The 24365-nt window shown below is 44.7% G+C and overlaps 1 protein-coding gene across 7 annotated transcripts in view; it reads left to right on the top strand.

Moving 5' to 3' along the window:
- Positions 1 to 3193: 3193 nt before the first annotated feature.
- The window catches only part of WDR59 (WD repeat domain 59), a 106595-nt gene continuing 85423 nt past the window's right edge, over positions 3194 to 24365 (top strand). For all 7 annotated transcript variants that reach the window (XR_003001916.1, XR_003001917.1, XR_003001918.1 and 4 more), the window contains exons 1-6: positions 3194 to 3343; positions 12432 to 12481; positions 16839 to 16974; positions 20889 to 20974; positions 22075 to 22155; positions 24333 to 24365. Coding sequence is in view for 4 of the 7 variants with exons in the window: in XM_024735655.1 (XP_024591423.1) it covers positions 3290 to 3343; positions 12432 to 12481; positions 16839 to 16974; positions 20889 to 20974; positions 22075 to 22155; positions 24333 to 24365 (440 nt within the window). In the remaining 3 variants the exon portion in view is untranslated. The remainder of the gene's footprint in view (positions 3344 to 12431; positions 12482 to 16838; positions 16975 to 20888; positions 20975 to 22074; positions 22156 to 24332) is intronic.

Here is a 24365-nt window from a genome sequence, read left to right as displayed (position 1 = left end):
CCTCTCATAGCTCTTTAGGTTTTTAATCGTTTTGCTTGAAAAGAGAAAACGTAAATAGAGAAAATCAGGGTAATGATCAACCAAACGCATATAGCAAGGAGCCAGAGCATGTGGGCACATCCACAAATATTTGTTGATTGATGAAAAGAGGGAAATTACTGGTAGAGCTCAGGGCAGGGTTCCAAGATTCCCAGATGTAGAGAGACTGAGGGGTCAGCTAACTCCACATTCTACAGAAGAGGAAACAGCGGACCAGAAAGATAAAGGATCCTGCTCAGACTTGCAAGGCTAGCTGCTGATAAGAGCCAGCCAGAGCCCTGGATTTCTGGGTTGGCCACATACCCTTCCTTCCTGTGGCGTGGCTAGCAAGTGACCTTCTGAAAAGACATTGTTTGGTGATAAGGGCCCTGTGGCCTGGTCAGCAAGTTGAGGTCTGCTTGACAAGGGACACCTCAATGGTCTCCAGTCTCTTACTCAGGACATTCATATGCGGATCTCAGGGGAGCACACTAGTGAAGAAGCAAGCAGAGAGCTCTAGACTTAGCTCTGGAATCCTTACTCTTTCGTGGTGACAGCGTGGGTGGGAGATGGAAAGAAGGGCTGAGGAGGCAGTTAGAAAGGGGCTCATGGTCCCTCCCTCAAAAATTCTACCTTGCCTTTTTCACATTCAAGAAACAAGACACTGGGAGAACAGAGAGAACCAAGGATTTGAAACTCAAAGTACTTTCTGTACCTAATAACCATGACAAGCAGATTTTGAGAACTAGACAAAAATGAACTAAAGAGGTGGGAGTGGGGGAGGGTTGCAGAAATGCTCGGGCAGGGGCAGTCCTACTGGTTTTAGTGGGAAAGGAATTACTAAGCTATATATAGACAGAGAGCTTTGAAATCTCTCTCCCTACCTCTATCTCTATCCAAAATAAAACTTCAAAGCCTAAGCAGGACCCTTCCTAAATAGCCCTTTTCAACTTTTCTAGCTGTACTTTTTGTTACATCCTGTCACCTACCCTAAGTTACAGTTGTACCTGACTATTTGCTAACCACTTATTCAGTGGATATTTATTGAGCACCTACTACATCCTAAGCAACAGGCAAATAAATAAGAATATGATGTGTTAAATGAATTTATTCCTATGTGATGGCATAAGCATACGTAGAAACTATTCTTTATCTTTCTGTCTCTGTGCCCTTGAACGTGGCTTGCAGTTTTTCCCCTTCCTGGCCCTCTGAGCTGAGGCCCTTCTCTCTAGAGCAGTCTTTGGCATTTTTGATGGAGAATTGGGAAGAAACTGGAAGGCAGGAAGAAAAGCCAGTGCAGGAGTGTGGAGGCCAGGGCTGGAGGAAATTTTTAAGGGCTGTGTTCTGTGAGTATAATAACTGATAGGTGAATGAGAAAGAAAGCAAGGGATTTTACGGAGAACTATTGGTGATTCTGTATTTCTTTCTGGGTATAAAGAACTACAAGTAAAGACCATGAATAGTTTTAGAAATTGCTTTTGGTTTCACAGAGAGCATCCTTTGGATGTAGACAGCACTGTGCGGGCATGATATATGCTTTTCACATTTAATCATTGGACCAATATTCATGGAGTGCCATGTATGTGCGGTCGCCATGCAGGGCTGAACAAAACAGACCTGGTCCCTCTCCTCTTAAAACTTGAAAATATTCAATAAACAAATATTGAGTTACATATTGTGATGTGTATTTTGAAGGAAAGAAAGAAGCACAGTGTCGTGAGTGTTAACTGGGGAATTGCTTTATGTCTTCGGAACACATCATCCTGCTCTTCACACTTTTTGATGCTGAAGTACTTTTTCTGATAGTGGACTCTATCAAAAATCCTAATAATATACTGAAAAGCTCAAATGTCACGGTCTTCAGGATGCTATGTCATGTCTCCCATTTAAGCTGTTCTCTCCTGGCACGTTGCTTTTATAAAACACAACTCTGCCGAGTGTATACCTGTTGTACAGTGACCAACTGTCTCTGTTTGCCCACATTGAGCAGCTTCCTGGCATGAGTTGGTCACCCTAACCTGTTGACAAGTCTGTCTTCCCCATTATATCCAACACTCCAGGAGGGAAAGGAAGCCTTCTTATCTCTATTCATGCAACAACTCGCATGTAGAAATAGAGTTAATATTAACAACAATAATAATAGCTTACACTTGAGTGTTGACTATATTCCAGGCCCTGTGCTTGCTTAACTCCTTGCAACAAGCAAACAAACTTCTTCCTTCTAGAGAAACTGAGGCTAAGCCAGTTAAGCCCAGGATTTGAGAGGCTGGGGCTGAAAAAGAGAACCTCTTAATCACCACTCCCCGTACTAGCACAGCAGTCCTCCAACTTTTTGATCTCAGGTTCTCTTTGCACTCCTAAAAATCATTAATAACCCCCCAAAACTTTTGTGTGGGAGATGTCTAGTACATCAGAAATACTTAAAAAATATATATTTTATTTAAACATCAATGTGCATTCACATCAATAACACATTTTGTAAGTAAAAAATAACTATTTTCCAAAATAATGGTTTTGTGAGAAGAGTGGCAAATCCCTTTAATGTCTGGCTTAACAGAAACCCCCTGGATTTTCACATCTGCTTCCACGTTCAATCTGTTACAAATATGTATCATGTAGCCTCTGGAAAACTCCATTGTACACTGGTGAAAGAAAATGAAAAAGGCAAATAACTTCTTTGTATGACTATGAAAATTGTTTTGCCTTCGGAGACCCCCTGAGTCCTTGGATACTTTGGCAGGCACCGCTGTACTGTATAAAACAATTCACTCTTTCCAATGCCTTTGTGGCAGGCCTCAGGGGAAGAGGTAACCACTGGTTTGCACTAATGTCGGACTTTGGTTATATACGGCCTGGGCCTTGCGAAGGACACCAGCGAGGAGACAGAGAGGTGCCTCCCCTAGTCCAAACCTTAACCTGCAAGCTCTTCGCGGATTGCCCACAAGTGGCTAGACCTTGGCCTACAACTCCCGGCAGAGCTCGCGGCAGGGGGCGTGTATTCACAGGCGCGAGGAGCGTGGGTGACTCTAGCCGAGTGACGAAGTAAGGGGGCGTGTCTGTTTTGGGGCAGGCGCGGTGCCACAATTGGGTAATCCGGGAAGAGGGGGCGGAGCCAGTGTTTGGGTCAGCCAATGGTTTGCAGTCAGACGGAAGGGGGGGATGGGGCGTGGCTGGACTGGCTCGGGGCTGCGTGGGGCTCACCGAACCCGGGAACGCGGGTGTCGTTGGTGGGAACGCGTAGTCCTGGGACCGCCGAGTCTGGGCGCGGGAGATGGCGGCGCGATGGAGCAGCGAGAACGTGGTGGTGGAGTTCCGCGACTCCCAGGTGAGCTCGGGGCCTAATGGAGCCTTTTAAGCATGCGCCCTTCCTGGTTCCCCTCCCCCACGCTGCCGGGTCATTCTTGAGGGCGGCGGGGCGACCCCCAGTCCGGGCTGGAGAGATGGGCAAGGGAGTGACCCGGACCTGTCAGACCCAAGCGGGTGAGGGGATCCTTGATGACCGTTGCGGGTGTTTGGGGCTGGCATGGGCGGGGTTTCGGGGTTCCCCTCGTGGATACCGGGAGTGGGGTCTCCCTGGGGACATCGAATTGCAGAGATTGCGCGCTAGTGAGCGCTGAGGGGAGGCTTCCCATGACCACGGTGGTGAGCGAGGGGGTTTAGGTACCCCTGCGCCTAGTGACTTTGGGCAAGTCGCAGAACTTATTTGAGCCTCTCAGATGCATGGACTTAACCCTGCCTCACAGGTCTTTGGAGTGGATTCGATAAAAAAAAAACTGCATGCAAAGTGCCTGTTTCGCGCCTAAGCTTTTAAGTGGTTACTGATGCTAGGATAGTGGAAAATACCGTAGGTGAATAGGAGTATGCACTGCATGTATTGCCTGCGTTCGAATCCCGCCTCAGCTCTTAGCCTGTCATCACCCTCTGCGCATGTTTTCTCACCTGTAAGAGGTGCGAATCGTACCTACCTCATAGGGTTGCTGTGAGAATTTTATGAGGTCATACATTTAGAATGTGTGGCACAGTGCTGGACACATAGTAAGCCCAAAAGAACGCTAGTATTTACTAGGAATTTTTACCATTTTTCTATTTCGTTCCTTCCATATGCCGGGCCTTGTGCTAAGTGATCTACATTTCCTTTTTCTAATTCATGAAAGAACCATGCAAGATAAGTAGATTTTTTTTTTTTTTTCCCAGCAGGGAAGCTGATCCCCATTTGGCTGATCCCAAGTGACTTGGCCAAGGCCTCCCATTATGGGGTCGCATTGGGATTTGAACCCAGGCATCTAGCCCCAGGGCCTTGTTGTGCTCATTACACTGCTCTGCTTCAGACTGTATGAGCCTGTCGTACAGTCGTTTTACAATAAATATCATGCCCCCCTTTCCCCAGCACCTAGGACACTGTGTTGGTGATTCTCTTCATGTATCGAACACATAATTTATTGAATACCTTCAGTGTGCTAGACTTCCATTCAGTCATTTTTTCAGTAACGGTTTATTGAGCTTTTGACAGGTGCACACTGTACCAGGCACCGTGTTGGTGCGCGGGTGATTTATACTGAAGGGGAATCTGGATTTACGATAAGGGGGTGATGTGGTTTCTTCTTTCTAAAACCTATCCCTTCTTTTGCCGTAAAGATGCATGAGGGGAGAACTTCCCACCAATTTGCTCTATGGCTGCCCTTGATACATAGTGCCCATGGAGAATTTGAGCAACCGCATTTGGGTGAAAGGATCCTAAAGCACTTTGCACTGTCAGCATGGTGTCTCTGGGAGGAAGAAATATGCCAGACTCCCAGGGGAAAAGAACCATATTCCTGTTACCCTTTTTGTTAATTGCTTTCACTGGGGACTAAGAAGAGAATCATGTGTCCTACCTCTGAGCTTGCTAATTTGGAAGCTACTAATCTGCAAACCCTTTAATTTTCACAGAAACCCAGGTAGTCTCACCCCTACTTCTCTACACAGATGTAATTGAAAAGACCTGCAGAGAGGGTGTTGACACATATATTAGGATGCTATGAAGTCGTATCAAATAATTAAACCGAAACAGCAGTTGTCATAGTAAGAGAACAAACTAAATTGGGTAATTTAACTGCCTTGTGGGAGTTTCTGTTTTTCTTTCTGATTTTTCTATTCATTTGGAAGGGTGAGTCTTAGTGTGAATTAGCATGGTTTTGTAGTTGATTTTGGTGATCACTGGGAGGGGTGGGGACTCATTTTATTAACTATTTCATTAATGTAGAAAGAAAAGTTAAAACTCTTCACACCGCCTTTCTGAAAAGGCAGAACAATAAACTTTTCCAAACAGCCCACCACCTTTTTTTTTTTTTTGGCTGCATTGGGTCTTCGTTGGTGTGACCCCACCACTTTTAAAAATCATTTAAAAAATTTAAAGCTTTTAGGTTTTTCAGAGAAAAACCCCAGTCTGAAAGGTGAAACTTTTTTACATTTTATATGTGTCATTTACTTTATAAAACAGATGTTACTTTCACCGATTAATAGTGGGGAAGCTGTGCTGCTTGGCATCTACTCTGAAGTGGTCCCTGGAATCGATGAGTGTGAACGCTAAGAAAGCTTAGCGATAGTTTTCTAGAGCAACACCATCCACTAGAACTTTCTGAGATGATGGAAATGTGGCTCTTCAACACTTGAAATGGGGTAGTGTGACTGAAACAGTGTTTTGTTTTGTTTTTTTTTTCCGGTACGTGGGCCTCTCCCTGTTGTGGCCTCTCCCGTTGCGGAGCACAGGCTCCAGACGCGCAGGCTTAGCGGCCATGGCTCACAGGCCCAGCCGCTCTGTGGCATGTGGGATCTTCCCGGACCGGGGCACGAACCCGTGTCCCCTGAATCGGCAGGCAGACTCTCAACCACTGCGCCACCAGGGAAGCCTAAGACAGTGTATTTTAATTAATTAAAAAATAAATTTATTGTATTTATTTATTTTTGGCTGCGTTGGGTCTTCGTTGCTGCACACGGGCTTTCTCTAGTGGCAAGCGGGGGCTACTCTTCGTTGCGGTGCTCAGGCTTCTCATTGTGGTGGCTTCTCTTTGTTGCAGAGCATGGGCTTTAGGTGTGCAGGCTTCAGTAGTTGTGGCATGCGGGTTCAGTACTTGTGGCTTGCTGGCTCTAGAGCGCAGGCTCAGTAGTTGTGGTGCACGGGCTTAGTTGCTCAGGGGCATGTGGGATCTTCCTGGACCAGGGCTGGAACCCGTGTCCCCTGCATTGGCAGGTGGATTCTTAACCACTGCGCCACCAGGGACGTGGGATCTTTGTTGAAGCAGGCGGGATCTTTTGTTGCCGTGCGTGGGCTCTTCATTGTGGTGTGCGGGCTCCTCTCTAGCTGTGGCATGCAGGCTCCTCTCTAGTTGTGGCGCGCAGGCTCCTTTCTAGTTGTGGTGTGTGTGTTTTCTCTTTAGTTGTGGTGCGCAGGCTCCAGAGCGCATGGGCTCTGTAGTTTGCAGCACGTGGTCTCTCTAGTTGAGGCTCCCAGGCTCAGTAGTTGTGGCACGCAGGCTTAGTTGCCCCGCGGCATGTGGGATCTTTGCTCCCTGACCAAGGATCGAACGCGTGTCCCCTGCGTTGGAGGGTAGATTCTCTACCACTGGACCACCTGGGAAGTCCCAGCACAAGATATCTTAACATTTGTATGTGTCCTTTTCAATTTCTTTCGTTAATGTTTTATAGTTTTCAGTATACATGTCTTTCACCTCCTTGGTTAAATTTATTTCTAGGTTGTAAATGGGATTGTTTGATGCAATTGTAAATGGGATTGTTTTCTTTATATCTTGTCCTGATGATGTATTAGTGTATATTAGTGTATAGAAATGCTACAGATTTTTGTGTATTAATTTTGTATCCCACAACTTTATTTAATTAGTTTATTAGTTCTAACAGGTTTTTGATGGAGCCTTTAGAGTTTTCTGTATTTAATGTCGTGTCTTCTGCAAATGGTGACAGTTTTACTTCTTCCATTCAAATTTTGATACCTTTTATTTCTTTTTCTTGCCTAATTTGCTCTGGCTAGGACTTCCAATACTGTGTTGAATAGATGTGACAAGAGTGGGCATCCTTGTCTTGTTCCTGATCTTAGAAGAAAGGCTTTCAGTTTTTCACTGTTGAGTATGATGTTAGCTGTGGGCTTGTCATATATGGACTTTATTATGTTGAGGTATGTTCCCTCTATATTTACTTTGTTGAGAGTGTTTATCATAAATGGACGTTGAATTTTGTCAAATGCTTTTTCTGCATCTATTGAGATGTTCACATGATTTTTATTCTTCATTTTGTTAACGTGGTGTATCACATTGACTGATTTGTGGTTATTGAATCATCCTTGCATCCAAGGAATAAGTCACACTATGATCCTTTTAATGTCTTGTTGAATTCAGTTTGCTAATATTTTGTTGAGGATTTTTGCATCTGTGTTCATCAGGGATATTGGCCTGTAATTTTCTTTTCTTGTGATGTCCTTATCTGGTTTTGGTATCAGGGTAATACTGACTTCATAAAATGAGTTTGGAAGAGTTCCCTGCTCTTACGGTTTTTGGAAAAGTTTGAGAAGGTTTGGTATTAAGTCTTCTTTGGATGTTTTGTAGAATTCACCAGTGAAGCTCTCTGGTCCTGGACTTTAGTTTGTTAGCAGGTTTTTGATTACTGATTCAGTCTTTTTTTTTTTTTTTTTTTGCAGTACGTGGGCCTCTCACTGCTGTGGCCTCTCCCGTTGCGGAGCACAGGCTCCGGACGCGCAGGCTCAGCGGCCATGGCTCACGGGCCCAGCCACTTCGCGGCATGTGGGATCTTCCTGGACCGGGGCACAAACTCGTGTCCCCTGCATCAGCAGGTGGACTCCCAGCCACTGCGCCACCAGGGAAGCCCTGATTCAGTCTTTTTAATAGTAATCAGTCTGTTCAGATTTTCTGTTTCATCATGATTCAATCTTAGTAGATTGTAAGTTTCTAGGAATTTACCCGTTGCTTTTAGGTTGTCCAGTTTGTTGGTATATAATTGTTCATAGTAGTCTCTTATGATGCTTTGTATTTCTGTGGTATCAGTTGTAATATGTCCTCTTTCATTGCTGATTTTATTTCAGCCCTCTCCCGATTTTTCTTGGTGAGGCTAGCCATAAGCTTGTCAATTTTGTTTATCTTTTCAAGGAACCAGCTCTTAGTTTCATTGATCTTCTCTATTGTCTTTTTTTTTTTTTGGCTGCTCCATGTGGCATGCGGAACTTCCCTGACCAGAGATCGAACCCATGCCCCCTGCATTGAGAGTGTGGAGTCTTAACCACTGGACCGCCAGGGAAGTCCCTGTTATTTTCTTTCATTCTACTAACTTTGGGCTTCTTTTGTTCTTTTTCTAGTTCCTTGAGGTGTAAAGTTAGATTGTTTATTTGAGACTTTTCTTGTTTTTTGAGATAGACATTTATTGCTATGAACTTCCCTCTTAGAACTGCTTTTGCTGCATCCCACAATTTTTTGTTTGTTGTATTTCCATTTTTCTTTGTCTCAAGGTATTTTTAAAATTTCTTTTTATTTCTTCTTTGACCCATTTGTTGTTCAGTAGCATGTTGTTTAATTTCTACATATTTGTGAATTTTCTGCCAGTTTTGTTTGAGTAATTAATTTCTCATTTTATACCATTGTGGTTAGAAAAGATATGATTTCAGTCCTCTTAAATTTATTAAGACTTGTTTTGTGGCCTAACATATGATCTATCCTGGAAAATTTTTCATGCACACTTCAGAAGAATGTGTATTCTGTTGCTTTTTTTTTTTTAATTTTATGTTTGGCTGTGTCTGGTCTTAGGTGTGGCATGCAGGATCTTTTGTTGTGGTGCACGGTCTTCTTCTCTAATTGCAGCACATGGGCTTCTCTCTAGTTGTGGTGCAGAGGCTTAGTTGCCCTGTGGCCTGTAGGATCTTAGTTCCCTGACTAGGGATCAAACCTGCGTCTCCTGCATTGGAAGGTGGATTCTTAACCACTGGACCACCAGGGAAGTCCCTGTTCTGTTGCTTTTGGATGGAATATTTTAGATATAACTGTTATGTCTATCTGACCAAATGTGTTGTTTAATGCTGATGTTTCCTTATTGACTTTCTATCTGGATGATCCATCCATTGAGGCAAGTTGGGCATTAAAATTCTCTAATATTATATTGTTGTCTGTTTCTTCTCTTAGGCCTGCTAATACGTGCTTTATATATTTAGGGGCTCCTATATTTAGTGCATAAATGTTTATAAACATTATATCCTCTTGTTGGATTAACCCCTTTATCATTATGTAACACCTATCTTTTTTTTGTATTTATTTACTTATTTGTTTATTTATTTTAACATCTTTATTGGAGTATAATTGCTTTACAGTGTTGTGTTAGTTTCTGCTGTATAACCAAGTGAATCAGCTATATGTATACATATATCCCCATATCCCCTCCCTCTTGCATCTTCCTCCCACCCTCCCTAACCCACCCCTCTAGGTGGTCACAAAGCCCCGAGCTGACCTCCCTGTGCCATGCAGTTGCTTCCCACTAGCCATCTATTTTACATTTGGTAGTGTAACACCTGTCTTTGTCTCTGCTAGCAGTCTTTGTTTTAACGTCTATTCTGTCTGATAGAAGTATAGCTACTCCAGCTTTCTTCTGGTTTCCATTTGCATAGAATATCTTTTTCCATTCCTTCACTTTCAGTCTGTATGTCCTTCCATCTAGAGCGAGTATCCTGTAGGCAGCATATAGATGGATCCTGCTTTTTTTATCCATTCAGTCACTCTTTGTCTTTTGATTGGAGAATTTAGTCCTTTTACATTTGAAGTAATTATTGATAGGTTTCCCCTGTTAATAACATTTTACACTAGTATGGTACATTTTCCACAGTTAATGAATCAATATTGATATATTAACCAAAATGCATATTTAACTCAGATATCCTTACTTTTTACCTAATGTCTTTTTTCTGTTCTGGGATTCCATCCAGGATACCACATTATATTTAGTTGTCATGTCTCCTCAGACAGATGTCTCCTCTGCCCCTTGCATTGAGAGCATGGAGTCTAACCACTGGACCACCAGGGAAGTCCCAGATTTTTTTTTTTTTTTTGCAGTATGCGGGCCTCTCACTGCTGTGGCCTCTCCCGTTGCGGAGCACAGGCTCCGGACGCGCAGGCTCAGCCGCCATGGCTCACGGGCCTAGCCGCTCCACGGCATGTGGGATCCTCCCGGACCGGGGCACGAACCCATGTCCCCTGCATCGGCAGGCGGACTCTCAACCACTGCGCCACCAGGGAAGCCCTTTTTTTTTTTTTAAAAAAAACCACTACACTTTCCTTCTTTAAAAAAAAAAAATTGTTTATTTATTTTGGCTGCATTGGGTCTTCATTGCTGCATACAGGCTTTCTCTAGTTGGGGCGAGCGGGGACTACTCTTCATTGCAGTGCGCGGGCTTCTCATTTCTGTGGCTTCTCTTGTTGCGGAGCACGGGCTCTAGGTGCGCGGGTTTCAATAGTTGTGGCACGTGGGCTTAGTAATTGTGGCTTGCGGGCTCTAGAGCTCAGGCTCAGTAGTTGTGGCGCACGGGCTTAATTGCTCCGCGGCATGTGGGATCTTCTTGGACGGGGGCTCAAACCCGTGTCCCCTACACTGGCAGGCAGATTCTTAACCACTGCGCCACCAAGGAAGCCCAGGAAGAGAGGTCTGAAGTGATCTTTAATGTCGTGCTCAGGCTGTGGGGAACCACTAAGGGAGTGTGAGCAAGCAAGCAGCATAGCCAGAGGTATGTCCTGCAACAGCCCTGAGGGTGGAGGGAGCAAGGCTGGTGACAGGCGGGAGGACCGACAAAGGCCTGAGCTGAGGCAGAGACAGGAAGAAATGGATGGATTAGGAACAGACTTTCCTAGCTGTTCCTTCAAGTGTCCAAAGCTAGGAAGAGTCCAGGAGGCAGTCATGTCACGAAGCCAGTGGTTTTAAGGAGGGAGTGATCATGAGTTCTGATGCTGCCACAGGATCAAGTAAAACAGCCAGTAAACAGCCAACAGTGCAGGAGGCCAGTGACAACCTGTGCTGGACCATTTTTTATTGTTGTCCACCAGAGAGGTGGTAGAAGAGGGTTCTGAATCCAGTCTGACATAAAGCCCATGCACATCCTTTCTGCTGCACCAGATGAACTGTGTTTTATGTCTGCAGAAATGCCATGTAGAAACTTTCTTCCTTTTGATGCAACGCAGTCACCTAGATTAGTGAGAATGTGTATGTACACCAAGGGCCAGAATCTTGGGGCCACCTTAGGATTCTTGCTACCACACACACTCTAGAACCGTCCCTGGTTGGAGGTACCATCTTGCCCTCTTTCATACCCTTAATGTATACATTACACAGAAGAGTTCTGGAAATGGCATCTCATTTCACTGCCTGCTTTTCCAGCTGGGCTATTCTCTGCTCATGACTCTAGTGGAATGAAGGATGCATAATAATCCCTTTTCAGCCTGCAGTGAAAGCACTCTGGCTTCTTGTCCCTAATGTTACCTGTGACGTGTTTCTTGAGGGTGTACAAGTGAGAAACCCATTAATAAGACCAGCGAGAGTGAGGAAGAGAATTTCTGTTTACCATTTGTGATGTGTGAGTGTAGCAGAATGTACAAAATGCATTTTCTCTTGATAGACTCTTGGAAAGAACTTAGAGCATTTAATAACCGAACAATGGCACAAACTGTTTCAGATAATGCCCTGAGAATACAGCAGGACTTGAACTTGTCCAAATAAGAGAATTTAGGGCTATAACTCCCATGATTAAAATTAGCCTCACGCTCCAGCCTGAATGTAGATTTGTTTGGTTCGGTGTGGTCTTTGGGAAATTGGACATCAGATCCTGAAAAGATGGTGATCCCTAGGAACTGGGAGACCTGGGAAATGGAAGGCAGTAAAAGGTGCTGGAAATCTCAGATTAAATGGGAACTGGGCATCTCAATGACAAGAATGTGACCGTGGATTCAGCAGAGGTGGTGTTTGAATATTACCAATTGCCATTCGGCTTGGAGGAGGAGTCCATGCCCTTTGGGAAGGCATGGATAGTGTGTGTATGTGTGTATATGTGTGTGTATGTGTGTGTGTGCGCGTGTGTGTGTGTGAGAGAGAGAGAGAGAGGGAGAGAAAGAGAGAGAGAGAGAGAGAGAGAAAGATGTCCCAGGTTAGATTGTGTGTAGCCCTGGTCTCAGGGGGAACAGACAACTGCTGCCCTATTGTGGAAGGTGAATGTGAGATTTGAATGAGAATTAGAAGGGGGTTAAGGTATCCACTGTAGAGAACTGCCAGCCGGGGACTGCCTGGGCCATGGGAAGAGGAAGACCCACAGGTGTCTACCTGCCTGTCTTCTCTAACCTGAGCTGGCTTTGCTGGCAGAACTGAATCTGTGTTCTCTCTCACAGGCAACTGCAATGTCTGTGGACTGTCTGGGACAGCATGCAGTGCTTTCCGGGTAAGTGAGCTTACAGCGTTCGTCTGCCACTATTTCTGGGAACAAATTGCAAATCAAGAGGTTTCTGGGAAATTGGAAAATACTTTCTTATTTAAGGATTACAGTCATAGGGTTTAGTTCTGCTGTCCTAGTGACCTCAGTGGTAGTTGTGGGGATTATTTGCAGTTTATTTTTTTCTCTGCCCTAACAGGTGAGCAGTAAAATTCCTTTGAAATGTTAGTGACTGGTAGCTTGGTCTTGAAATTGCCATTTTCTGTTTAGTGCATGGACTCTTCAGAAGGATGTTGTCTGGTACGGTCTAACAGGTAGCTAGTTCCTAGGATTGAGAGGATCTGGGTTACAGTTTGGCCATTGATTATGAGCCCCTGGACATTTATTCATTTGGCCTCCCTTGACTTTGGTTTTCTCATGAAGCAATTCGATTTCATCATGAAGAAGTTGAACTACATAATTTCTGTAGTATCTTCTGGTTCAAAATTAAGATTCTGGCAATTAAGGTCCCTGCATTTGCTAATCATCCTAACATTGTACCAGTATGATAACATTTAATGGTCAGAGTCCCTTTCCTTTCATGTTGCTCTAGATTACTACCTCTCAGATTTAGCTATATGTTCATTAACTTAGTTGTTTATGAACCCATTTATAAAATGAAGTGTTTTCTATTCATTATTTTATTTTGAAATCATGTTTTAAATTACTTTTAAATAAAACCATAGCAAACATTAATTCAGAAGGATATACCATGGAAAATAAGTTTCCCTCCTACCTCTGACTCCACTCCCCAGAGACAGTTATTGATACCATTTTCTTGTGTCACCCTGAATGCATAGATAGGAAAAATTGGTATGTCTCTTTTCTGCCCCAGCCAAACTCACTTTTTTAAAAAATAGCTTTATCGAGATATAATTCACATACCATGCAATTCACCCTTTTAAAAAAATTATTTATTTTACTTATTTTTGGCTGCATTGGGTCTTCATTGCTGTGCGTGGGCTTTCCCTAGGTGAGGCAAGCAGGGGCTACTCTTCCTTGGGGTGCGCAGGCTTCTCATTGTCATGGCTTCACTTGTTGCACAGCATGGGTTCTAGAGCGCAGGCTCAGTAGTTGTGGCCCACGGGCTTAGTTGCTTCACAGCATATGGGTCTTAACGGGCCAGCGATCGAACCCGTGTCCCCTGCATTGGCAGGTGGATTCTTAACCACTGCACCACCAGGGAAGCCCCCCACCTCACCTTTTTCCCCACCCTGATCTCACTCACCAGAGGCAACCAGTTAAGACTCTTTAGCTATTTATTTTGGATTGCTTCTATTTTTCCAAGTGGTATACTACATACACTGCTGTATCTTGATTTATCCATCACAGTCAAATTGACTTCTTACAGTAGATGATGAATATTTAGCACTTTTACTTCGGTTGTGAGTTCCCTTATATATATATACCTGGCCTTCCCCCTCCTTCCAATGTAGTCATGTAACAATTGTTGGGTTAAATCAGTATTTGGGGTTCTTTTTCTCAGAGTTATTGTCAAGAGGTCCTATGCCATTCTGATTCTGGACTCTGTATGTGACCTATTTTTTCTCTTTGGAGAAATCCTAGCTTTATCCCTAGTGTTATCTTTACCTCTTGTGTGTGTGAAATTTTCACTGTTACCGCTTTGGTATGTGTCTTTTTTCATTCATTGTGCTGGGCACTTAGAGGGACCCTCCTCCCGTTTTTGACATTATTACCTGTTTTATCTAAACAAATTAGAAAAATAACATATACTTGGCATTATGTAGCCATATTAACGACCCATAAAATACTTCCAGGTGCCCTGGAATAACTGTATCTCAAACGTTAGATTTCTCAGTATTGACTGATGTGGATATTGTCATTTGTAGCATTCTAGGAGAACACGGGATTATATAACTGGAAATCATGCAAGTGTTCTTGTTCTGATGTGTTCTTAGACATGCATACGTCCATGTTATTTTTCAACACGATCTTGAAGTTCACCATTTCATTTTCTTATATTGAACTTTAAAATATGTGTAGTAAGGTGTATGCTTAAGTGAACAGCTCAAATAAATTTACAAATATATACACCCATATGGTCACCATTCAGATTAAAATAACAAGTAATTTTTAGCACCTGGGACGGCCCTTTCAGTCTGGAAATCTGTGTCTTTTAGTTTGGAGAAATTTTCCTGCATTATGTCTTTGATAATTTTCCTCATTCTTTGTGGAGCTTCTCTTAATGCATGTTGGATATCCTGTATGGATTCTCTTCTGAACTTTTGGTCTTTTTGTCTTTCTGTTTTGCATTCCGGGAGTTTTCTTCAACTTTAACTTCCAACCCTTCTGTCAGGTTTTAAAATTTCAACTATAATTTTGTTTCCAAGAGCTCTTGTTCTCTGTTCTTTAAATTGTCTTCTTTCATGTCTCTGAGAATATTAATTCTAGGTTTTCTTCTTTCCTCTGTGCCGCCCATTTCCTTTTTTTCCTTTTGGCTGTGTTGGTCTCTGTCTTTCAAGTTTCCTGCTGTGACTGATGCTCATGGACTCTCTGTTAATATTAAAGAGTGAGTGGAATCTCTGTTTACATGTGCAATGGTGGGATCCTCTGTAGGGAGATCAGGGGGGAACTAGGCCCTTTTGTTGGAGGGTGCCCAGATGTCATCATCTCCAGGGCTTTATTGTTGTTTTTGTTTTGTTCACTTTCGTTCTTTCTTGGGCTGCACACTTCCTCCTGAGAAGAATCCGCTTGTCATTAGTCACCATCTGAAGACTAAAAGCCATGCGTTGTGAGTTCTGAGTAGGGGAAGAGGCCTGAGCATCTCACCCTCCACTTCCTGCCCTGTTTTGAGCACAGCAACTCTCGCTCACCCCCTGCTGTGCCTCTTGTCCCAGGCCCAGGGCTCCTCTGAGGTAGTTTCTCTTCCTCTCCAGCTCCTGCGGGCCTGGATTCCACAGTGTGAACCAGCTCGCTCTGCAGGCACTTGGGTGCTGGTTGTTTTTCCTCTAGATCAGTTACCATTTTTCTGTCGGCTTTCCGTTTCCTCTCTCATTTTCTTTGTGGGTTTCCGTCTTTTATGTTTTCACTCTTATTCTAGTGGGTCTTCAGTGGGGGATGAAGACAAACATGTTATGTCCAATCAGGCATGTTTATCCTGAAGTGCCCACCTTCTGCTGTTCTGCATTTGCCCTGTACTGTCTCTGATTTCCCCTGCTGAAAAACACACCATATATATAGTGCTTGGCCTTTGCCCTGTTTTCATTCTAATGGGAAATGCCGGCCTGCCTGCCATAGGATCAGATGATTCCTTAGGAAGAGGTCAGAGTTTCTAGGTCTTTGTACTATACCAACTTTCTCAGAAGACCTAGAAATTCTCTTAATTTGTGTCTTACCTGTGATTCCTTTCTCTCTTAATCCATCCCTCCTAGGGTTTCTGCTAGAGTTCTACATGCCATTTTAACTTTCTACTCCCTGTCTGTTCTGAGCGGGGACAATTAATCTTTTTCTTCATTATCGAGCCCACCTGTCCTTGCCGACTCCCGGGGGCTTGGAGCGCTCCCCAACAAAGAACCGCTGATGGCTGCTGAAGAGGTTAATACACATACCAAGGATTTTTTTCTTAAAACAGAAGGAAAATAGGTGAACAAGGGACATCACCGTTTTCAGATCCTTTATATTGATTGGCATCTTGAACATTATTGGCACTTATTATTATTTTCATTATTATTTTTTGGTTATTGTTTCCCCTTCTGATAGTGTTAATTTAGTTCCCATCACCAAGTAGTCAACTTGCACGGGAATTTGAGATCTTCTCAAATTATTTAGCTAAGTGATAAGCGAGGTGTTTAATTTTACACACGTTTATTGCACGCAAAGCACTGTGCCTAGTGATGAGGGACATACAAAGATATTCAAGACATGCTCCATACCCCAAACACTCAGTTGGTTTGGGACAGGAACCTTTACGTTAGCAGTTCTGCTACAGAGATAAGTGCTGTGCTGTAGTCCAAATGCAGAGTGTGTCATGGGAGTCGTGTGGAAGCAGCTATGATCCTAACTGGGGGATTGGAAAAGCCTGGGAGAGGGCTGGGCTGGAGCTGAATCTGGTGAAGGAGGTCAGACTTCCATGGATATGGGAGGGAGGACCATCTCTAGAGACAGATCTCACAGGGAGTATGGCTCCCGCTTGCCCAGCAGCCACGAGTTACTCTTGTCACTTGTATGCCTTTCGGAGTCGATAAACGTCATGTACATCTGGGGATTTTTTGAGCACTGCTTGCGAACCGTATGTCATTCCAAATGTGCTTTTCTATCTTAGTGCTAATGCTGTTCTGTTTTCATAATGTTGATGTTGTTTTCCTAGCCGCCGATTCCTATACATCGTCAGTCTAGATGCCCCCTTCGAAGGTCACCGAAAAATCTCACGCCAGAGCAAGTGGGACATTGGAGCCGTACAGTGGAATCCTCATGACAGCTTTGCGCACTATTTTGCAGCCTCGGTGAGCTCATTCAAGGAATACAGGAAAAGGCTTTTATTTTTTTATTTTTATAAATTTATTTATTTATTTATGGCTGTGTTGGGTCTTCATTGCTGCATGCGGGCTTTCTCTAGTTGTGGCGAGTGGGAGCCACTCTTTGTTGCGGTGCGCGGGCTTCTCATTGTGGTAACTTGTTGCGGAGCATGGGCTTTAGCTGCATGGGCTTCAGTAGTTGTGGCGCATGGGCTCAGCAGTTGTGGCTTACAAGCTCTAGAGCGCAGGCTCAGTAGTTGTGGTGCACGGGCTTAGTTGCTCCGTGGCATATGGGATCTTGCTGGACCAGGGCTCGAACCCATGTCCCCTGCATTGGCAGGCAGATTCTTAACCACTGCGCCACCAGGGAAGCCTGGAAAAGTCTTTTAAATGTGATCTAGGCTGGTAGGTCTGTGTTCTATGTAGAGAAGAGGACATAATCGTCATTTCTCAGGCGGCAAAGAGGGGTTGCATGGTTCTAAAAGGAAGATGGAGGCAATTACAGATTTAAATGTATATGAAAAGAATTGGGGGTACCATCGGTAATTCTAAGAATTGAATCCAGATTTGGAAAGGGAAACAGGTGGATACCTCTATGTCTGTGTGTGATAAGAACCCGTTTTCTGCATGAATGTAACTAGCCAGTGACTGAAAGAGGTTCTAAGGAAGGACCTGGTGAGCTGGTCTGGGGGGGCGACTGTCATTGCTTTCAGAGGGATCAGAAGATTCCATACACCCTTCCACTCAAAGGAAGGGATTCTTTTTTGATTGAATCCTGTTTATATGTGAATTCTTCCAGGGAAAAGATGCATATGTTTCATTAGGTTTTCCAAGGGGTTCACAACTGAAAAAATATCTGGGCTTAGATCATCTCTGGTATCCCTTGCCTGATTCTTTATCAGTGTTCTGTTCTCCTAGGACAATTAGAGACCTAAACCTCTGGCTCCTTTTGCACTGGGCCGGGAGGGCAGTATTTGAAGGAGCCCTTCTCATCCTCCAGGGAATATGACCATTCACAGTGCTGTCTGGGTCTGTTCGTGTCGGGAATGACAGTCTGTGAGAGGAAAGCATCTCACAAAAGAAAGAAGAGCAATGCTGTCAGCTTTAGAAGGAACAAAAAGCTGCTGTTCCCCGTCATTTCCAAAATAGAATCTGACTGTCTGCCTTGAACCAGGGACAATGACTAAAGTGGACCTGATCCCTGGGACTGTTGACAGGTCAGGCCAGATCATTCTTCGTGGTGGGTGCTGTCCTGTGCTTTGTAGGAAATTGGCAGCATCCCTGGCCCCTCGCCCACTAGATGCCAGTAGCATCCTCCCCCACCCCCATCGTGACAGCCAAAAATGTCTCTAGGCATTGTCAGGTGTCCCCTGGGAAGCAAAATCTCCCCTGATTGGGAAGCACAGATTTAGGCTGACCCTTCAGTACTAGGCCCAAGTGTATTAATACTGCATGTGTTTGAGAGTGGCAAGAAAGAGCCTTATTTATTTATTTTTTTCAGACAATCATTTAAAGTGAACAATTCAGTATCATTTACTACATTCACAGTGTTATGTAACTGCCACCTTTATCTAGTTCCCAAACATTTCCATCACTCCAAAGGAAACCCCCTTACCATTAAGCAGTAATTCCCCCACCCCCAGCCCCTGGCCACCTGCAGTCTGTGTTCCATCTCTGGATTTAGCCATTCTGGATATTTCATATAAATGCGGTTGTACTATACATGACCTTTTGTGTCTGGCTTCTTTATCCACGTCAGAGCATGTATCAGTACTTTACTCCTTTTTATGGCTGAATAATATTCCATCATAGGGATACATCACATTTTGTCTGTTCATCCACTGATGGACATTTGGGCTGGCTGTTATAAATAGTGCCGAGAAGAACATGTACGTGCATGTACTTTTTTTTAAAAAATAAATTTATCTATTTATTTAATTTATTTTGGCTGTGTTGGGTCTTCGTTGCTGCGCGCGGGCTTTCTCCAGTTGCAGCAAGCGGGGGCTACTCTTTGTTGCAGTGTGTGGGCTTCTCGTTGCAGTGGCTTCTCTCGTTGCGGAGCACCGGCTCTAGGTGCGCAGGCTTCAGTAGTTGTGGCTCGCGAGCTGTAGAGCACAGGCTCAGGAGTTGTGGCACACGGGTTTAGTTGCTCCACGGCATGTGGGATCTTCCCGGGCCAGGGCTCGCACCTGTGTCGCCTGAATTGGCAGGCGGATTCTTAACCACTGCGCCACCAGGGAAGCCCTGTACATGTACTTTTTTGGGTACTCATTTTCACTTCTTTTGGGTATATTCCTAGGAGTGATTGAAAGGCTATGTGAAGTCTGTGTTTTACTTTTTGAGGAACCATCAAACTGTTTTCTACAATGCACAAGACCGTTTTGCAGTCCCATCAGCAATGCATCAGCATTGCATAGCAATGCACAATCCAGCCTCACCAAAATTTATTTCCTGTTTTTGTTTTTGTAATTTAAAAATTCTAGCCATCTTAGTGGGTATAAAGTGGTATCTCACTGTGGTTTTGATTTGCATTTCCCTAGTGACTAATGATGTTGAACATCCCTTCACGTGCTGGCTGGCCATTTGTATATCATTTTTTGGAGATATGTTTATTCAAGTCCTTTGCCGATTTTTGAATTGGGTTGTTTGTCTTTTTGCTGTTGAGTTATAAGAGTTCTTTATGTATTCCTGATTACTAGACTCATATCAGGGACATGATTTGCAAATATTTTCTCCAATTCTGTAGATTGTCTTTTTACTTTCTTGATAATGTCTTTTGATACATGAAAGTTTTAATTTTGATGAAGTTCAATTTACTGATTTTTTTTTTCCCTTCATTGCTCTTGGTTGGAAGGCAAGCATTTTCAGTAGAAAGAGCTTTGGAGTTAGGCAAATCTGAGGTCAAGTCCCAGTTTCAACACTCACTGTTTTATCTTGAGCGCCCATCCAACTTTTGGAGCCTCAGTTGCCTCACCTGTGATGTGGGTGATGCCACCCAGTGTGCAGTGTGATGGGAAAGAGCAGAGGGCAGGTTTCTTAAGGTTCCTAGTGCATAAACTGGCACTAGCAGACCCTGGAAATGGCTAGGAATGTTATTATAAGATGCTCCGCAACGGGAGAGGCTACAACAGTGAGAGGCCCGCGTACCGCAAAAAAAAAGATGAGGGGGTGCTTTTCTTTACACTCCTATTCCCATTGGAAGCTATTTTGAATCCTTACCTTTTGACAGGAACCTTACCTATTTAGAATTGGAAACTGGCATTTCTGCATAAAAATCTCAGAGCTGTATACAACTATCTGTCTCTGAGCTAAAATGAAAATCCATCATATACATATATATATATATATATATATATCAGTTCAGAAATTATTAAATAGCCTACTAATAGTATTTAGTCTATTAGTAATCTTTATCCATTTTCAGTGTGTTTCATGAACTCATGATATTTAGGGAGCATTTGCTGGCTTGTTTCTTTAAGAGAAATGTAGTTTGATTGAAGCTTTGTTTTTCTTCCTTTTCCTTATTGTAATTGTGGTTTCTTCTGGCCCATTTTCCGTGTCTTTCTGCTTAACCCTTAAAGAAGTTCATATTTCAAGGAGTCTTCTATAATTTTGCCTTCTAGGACACCCTTTTAGTGGTGATTCTGTTTTCTTTCTCATGCATGTGTTTTTTCAAAGTGTGGTAGGTGGACTCCGGGCATTTGATGGTGGGAAGGGTGAGCTGAGAACATGGAGTGTGACAGCAGCTGGGGAGATGGGTGTGTGACTGTTAGGGCAGGGAGGATATTCCTCTGATGGTTGGGGGCGGCTCCATAACCCATAGCTCACGTGCTCACGAGTGTGTCTGTAGCCTTAGTTCAGCCATAACTGTTCAAGATGGGTTTCCCCTTGTCTCTTTTCAGAGCAACCAACGTGTCGACCTTTATAAGTGGAAAGACGGCAGTGGGGAAGTCAGCACGACCTTACAAGGCCACACTCGTGTCATCAGGTAGGCACAGCCCTCCACTGCTCCCTGGCCTGTCTCACTTTGTCACAGTCCCTCGGGAAGTGAAACAAAGACACCGTCCCCCTCCAGGCTTGACCCTCTGTGTTGCATTGGCCCCAGGTGGCTGCTGCATCCTTAGCAGTCCTGAAGTGATGGTCTTTGCAGCGAGGAACAACCAGTGTTTAGGAGCCAGCATCCCTGTAGCTGTTAACCCCGATCCCAGGAGACACTTAGGTACAGCCTGGTCCAGGATAAAGGGTTAGAGCTGTTTGCTGTAGGAGGGAGATGAACTTACGCCCACAGAATCCCCCAGCTCATGGTCGGCGGTGCCCCGGAGCACAGAGACCTTGGGGGCCAGCCCTTTGCTCTCTGTCCAGCCACAGTGGGGCACCACGTGGAGCTCCTGCATCATAGTCCGTTACCCAGATGCCCAGTTGCTTCCCACTCGTGGCCTTCCAGCTGGCTTCTGGAATGTTCCTGGATCCATCCTTCTGTGGGTGGGGAAAACTTCTTGTGAGAAGTAGCAGCAGGAAGTGTGGGAGTGGTGAAGCTGACGTGGGAGGTGATGGGAAAGGCCAGAACCCCCGGCCTGTGTTAACTGTTTGTGTAGCAAGTGCCTTTCAAGGAGTGAGGACGTGGGTGGGGAGGACCAGAGCCCTGCTTGCCCTCCTTGAAAGCTGTGAGGCAACACGGCAGTTTGCCAGTGCTTTAAAGATGTTGGGTTTACTCAAGGTACCTGTGGTTGAGTCTGATTTAAAAAACGATGTCAACAATTACGTGGGTTTTTTTCTTTGTTTTGTCTTAGTTTGCGTACATGCACATATGTGCGCTTTTGTGTGTGTGTGTCTTTTAAGTTGAAATGCTCCGTTTCTTTTGGTTTGGGGGAGCAGGTGGTAACCAGGGAAGGACCTGAAAGTTTCCTTCAGAGCTTGGTTAAGTCTTCTTTCCCAAAGAACTTTGGAGATTCCCAGCCTAAACCATGTTCAGGGGCCCATTAACAGTGACTTTCTGAAGCCACTAGAAATGAAATCTGCGAATGCTTTGGAAATGGACTCTGAATTTTTTCTCTTCGTTGTTGTCCTGTTTATTCCTTGTGTTTCCAGTGACTTGGACTGGGCAGTGTTTGAGCCAGATCTCCTGGTCACCAGCTCTGTGGACACCTACATCTACATTTGGGATATCAAGTAAGAACCGTTAAGAGGCATAACCACTTGGCTGTGGGATGATCTGGGACCTTTGTTTTAGAGATCGGGTATCTTAATTTGGTTTTCCCTAGATGCAGACCCTGAGACGAGGAGACATTGCAGATACGTTGTTTAGGAGGGGACAGAACTGCTATTGGGGGTGGGAAGAGAGACAGGATCGGGAAGGCCACACAGAGAGGGCACATCATCTACTTGGGTGAACAGGTGGAGCTTGGTCTTACTGGGAACACTAGGGGCTGGTGTACCACTCCCTCCTCAGAGGTGTTCCCCTCCGAGGGCTGAGGAAGCGGGGGCGCCATCCACTGTCAGTCATTGGTTGAAGGCTCTCCCTGGGGGCCTCAGCTCCCTGGCACTTCAGGCCTGTCACAGAGGTTTGCAAAACGGGCTTCAGCAGCCAGGGAAATCCCGTTGTCAGAGAACCACAGGTTCTGGCATTTGGAAGTCAGGCTGGAGTTTCCTGAAGTGGCAGGTGACGGTGGGGGCGTTCTGATGGGTACAGACACACACGTGCTGCGGCGAGCAGTGCTCCAGGACAGCTGCTTTGCTCTTGGTGACGCTTCACTTCCCCTCTGGAAAGGGGGCTGAGAGCCACCTCATAGAGCAACTCTCCGTGGAGCAGAGTGGAGGAGCGCCCAGCCCAGGGCCTGGCGCGTCCTAAGTTCTTAATAAACATCCATTCCCGTTTCTCTTTGTAAAGCAGATTCCTTTCCCCGTAACCATTAACTAGAGGGCCTGTGGCCTGTGGAGTCCCCAGAAAGGACACCCTCTCCCCAGCCAGGCCACTCTGCTCCCAAATGGCGGTGACTTTGTGATGCTTTACACTGAAAGGTAAACTGTAGGCAGAGGACAAGCCAGATATTGAGGTTTGACTGACCAGACAGACCAGGGAAAGGGATCCTCAGGGAGTAAGGATGCACACAGCTGACTTCACCTGCATCCCATGCAGGTTAGCACTTCCAAGGTGACAGGTCTAAGGGCAGCACCAGAGGAGGGAGAAGGAGCAGAAAATCCAGGGGAAGTGGAAGAAAGGGGCCCTTAACGAGCAAACTGCCCCCTGGGAGCTCTGGGGCAAGCATCCCTCATTTACATGAAACAGTTGTTTTCATAATTTAAAGACTGAAAGACACTTGAACTGACTTCCCTTCTCAGGTCTTCTGAACAGTAAGCCAGGGCTGCAGATTTGCCTTGTCTGGCCCTCCTAGCTCTAGGGGGCTGCCCAGTTCTGTCATTTTGACCATTCGTGGTGAACGGTTGAGTCTCCCATTGTATCCAGGAGTAGTTTTAAAAAAAAATAAAATCGTGATAAAAGCCATAAATCAAAATTTACCATCTTAATCATTTTTAAGAGTGCGGTTCAGTAGCGTTAAGTATATTCACATCGTTGTGCAACAAAGCTCCAGAACTTTTTCATCGTGCAGAACTGAAAATCTGTACCCATTAACCAACTCCCCGTTTCCCCCTCCTTTCAGTCCCTGGCAGCCACCACTCTACTTTCTGTCTCTATGAATTTGACGACTCTAGGTACCACATGTAAGTGGAATCATACAGTGTTTGTCCTTTTGTGACTGACTTAAGTCACTTAGTATAATATCCTCAGGGTGCATCCATGTTGTAGCTCGTGGCAGTATTGCTTTCCTTTTTAAGGTCTCATAACAATCCATTGTATGTAGGGACAGTAGTGTATTTATCCGTTCATCAGTCGTGGACACTTAGGTTGCTTCTACCTCTTGGCTGTTGGGAACACCCAGAGTAGTTTTCCAGTCCACCTTGGCAGTGCTGTTGGTTCTTGCAGAATTACACCTCCACGACTGTCCCGTTGTTCCACAGGAGAAATGACACCAGGAAGGGGTTCCCTTGGCTCCCTCCACCCCCGCATCAGAGTCACCCAGGCCACGCCAGGTCATGTAATTTGTTCTCTGTGGATACAACTGTATAATTGGAAATTCAGACTTAGCCTCAGCTGAAGAGGCTGAGAAAGTTCATCTCCCTGGAGGGAGACAGGCTTCTCTTTACACTACTTTTTAAGGTCCTCACATTCTCACTGAAGTCTAAGAACCCACTGGAAGGAAAGTGAAGAAATGCGAGCAGCGGGAGAAAGGCACCAGGTGGATGGGGGCAGGTGAACGGGCTTTTGACTTCTGACTCTTATGTTTCAGAGATACACGGAAGCCGACCGTTGCGCTGTCTGC

This window comes from Neophocaena asiaeorientalis, unplaced genomic scaffold, assembly GCF_003031525.2.
Source record: "Neophocaena asiaeorientalis asiaeorientalis breed wild unplaced genomic scaffold, Neophocaena_asiaeorientalis_V1.1 scaffold40, whole genome shotgun sequence".
In the NCBI taxonomy this organism is placed as follows: domain Eukaryota; kingdom Metazoa; phylum Chordata; class Mammalia; order Artiodactyla; family Phocoenidae; genus Neophocaena; species Neophocaena asiaeorientalis.
The sequence above is the reverse complement of the archived record's forward strand: the minus strand, read 5'-3'. Positions and strand labels throughout refer to the sequence as shown.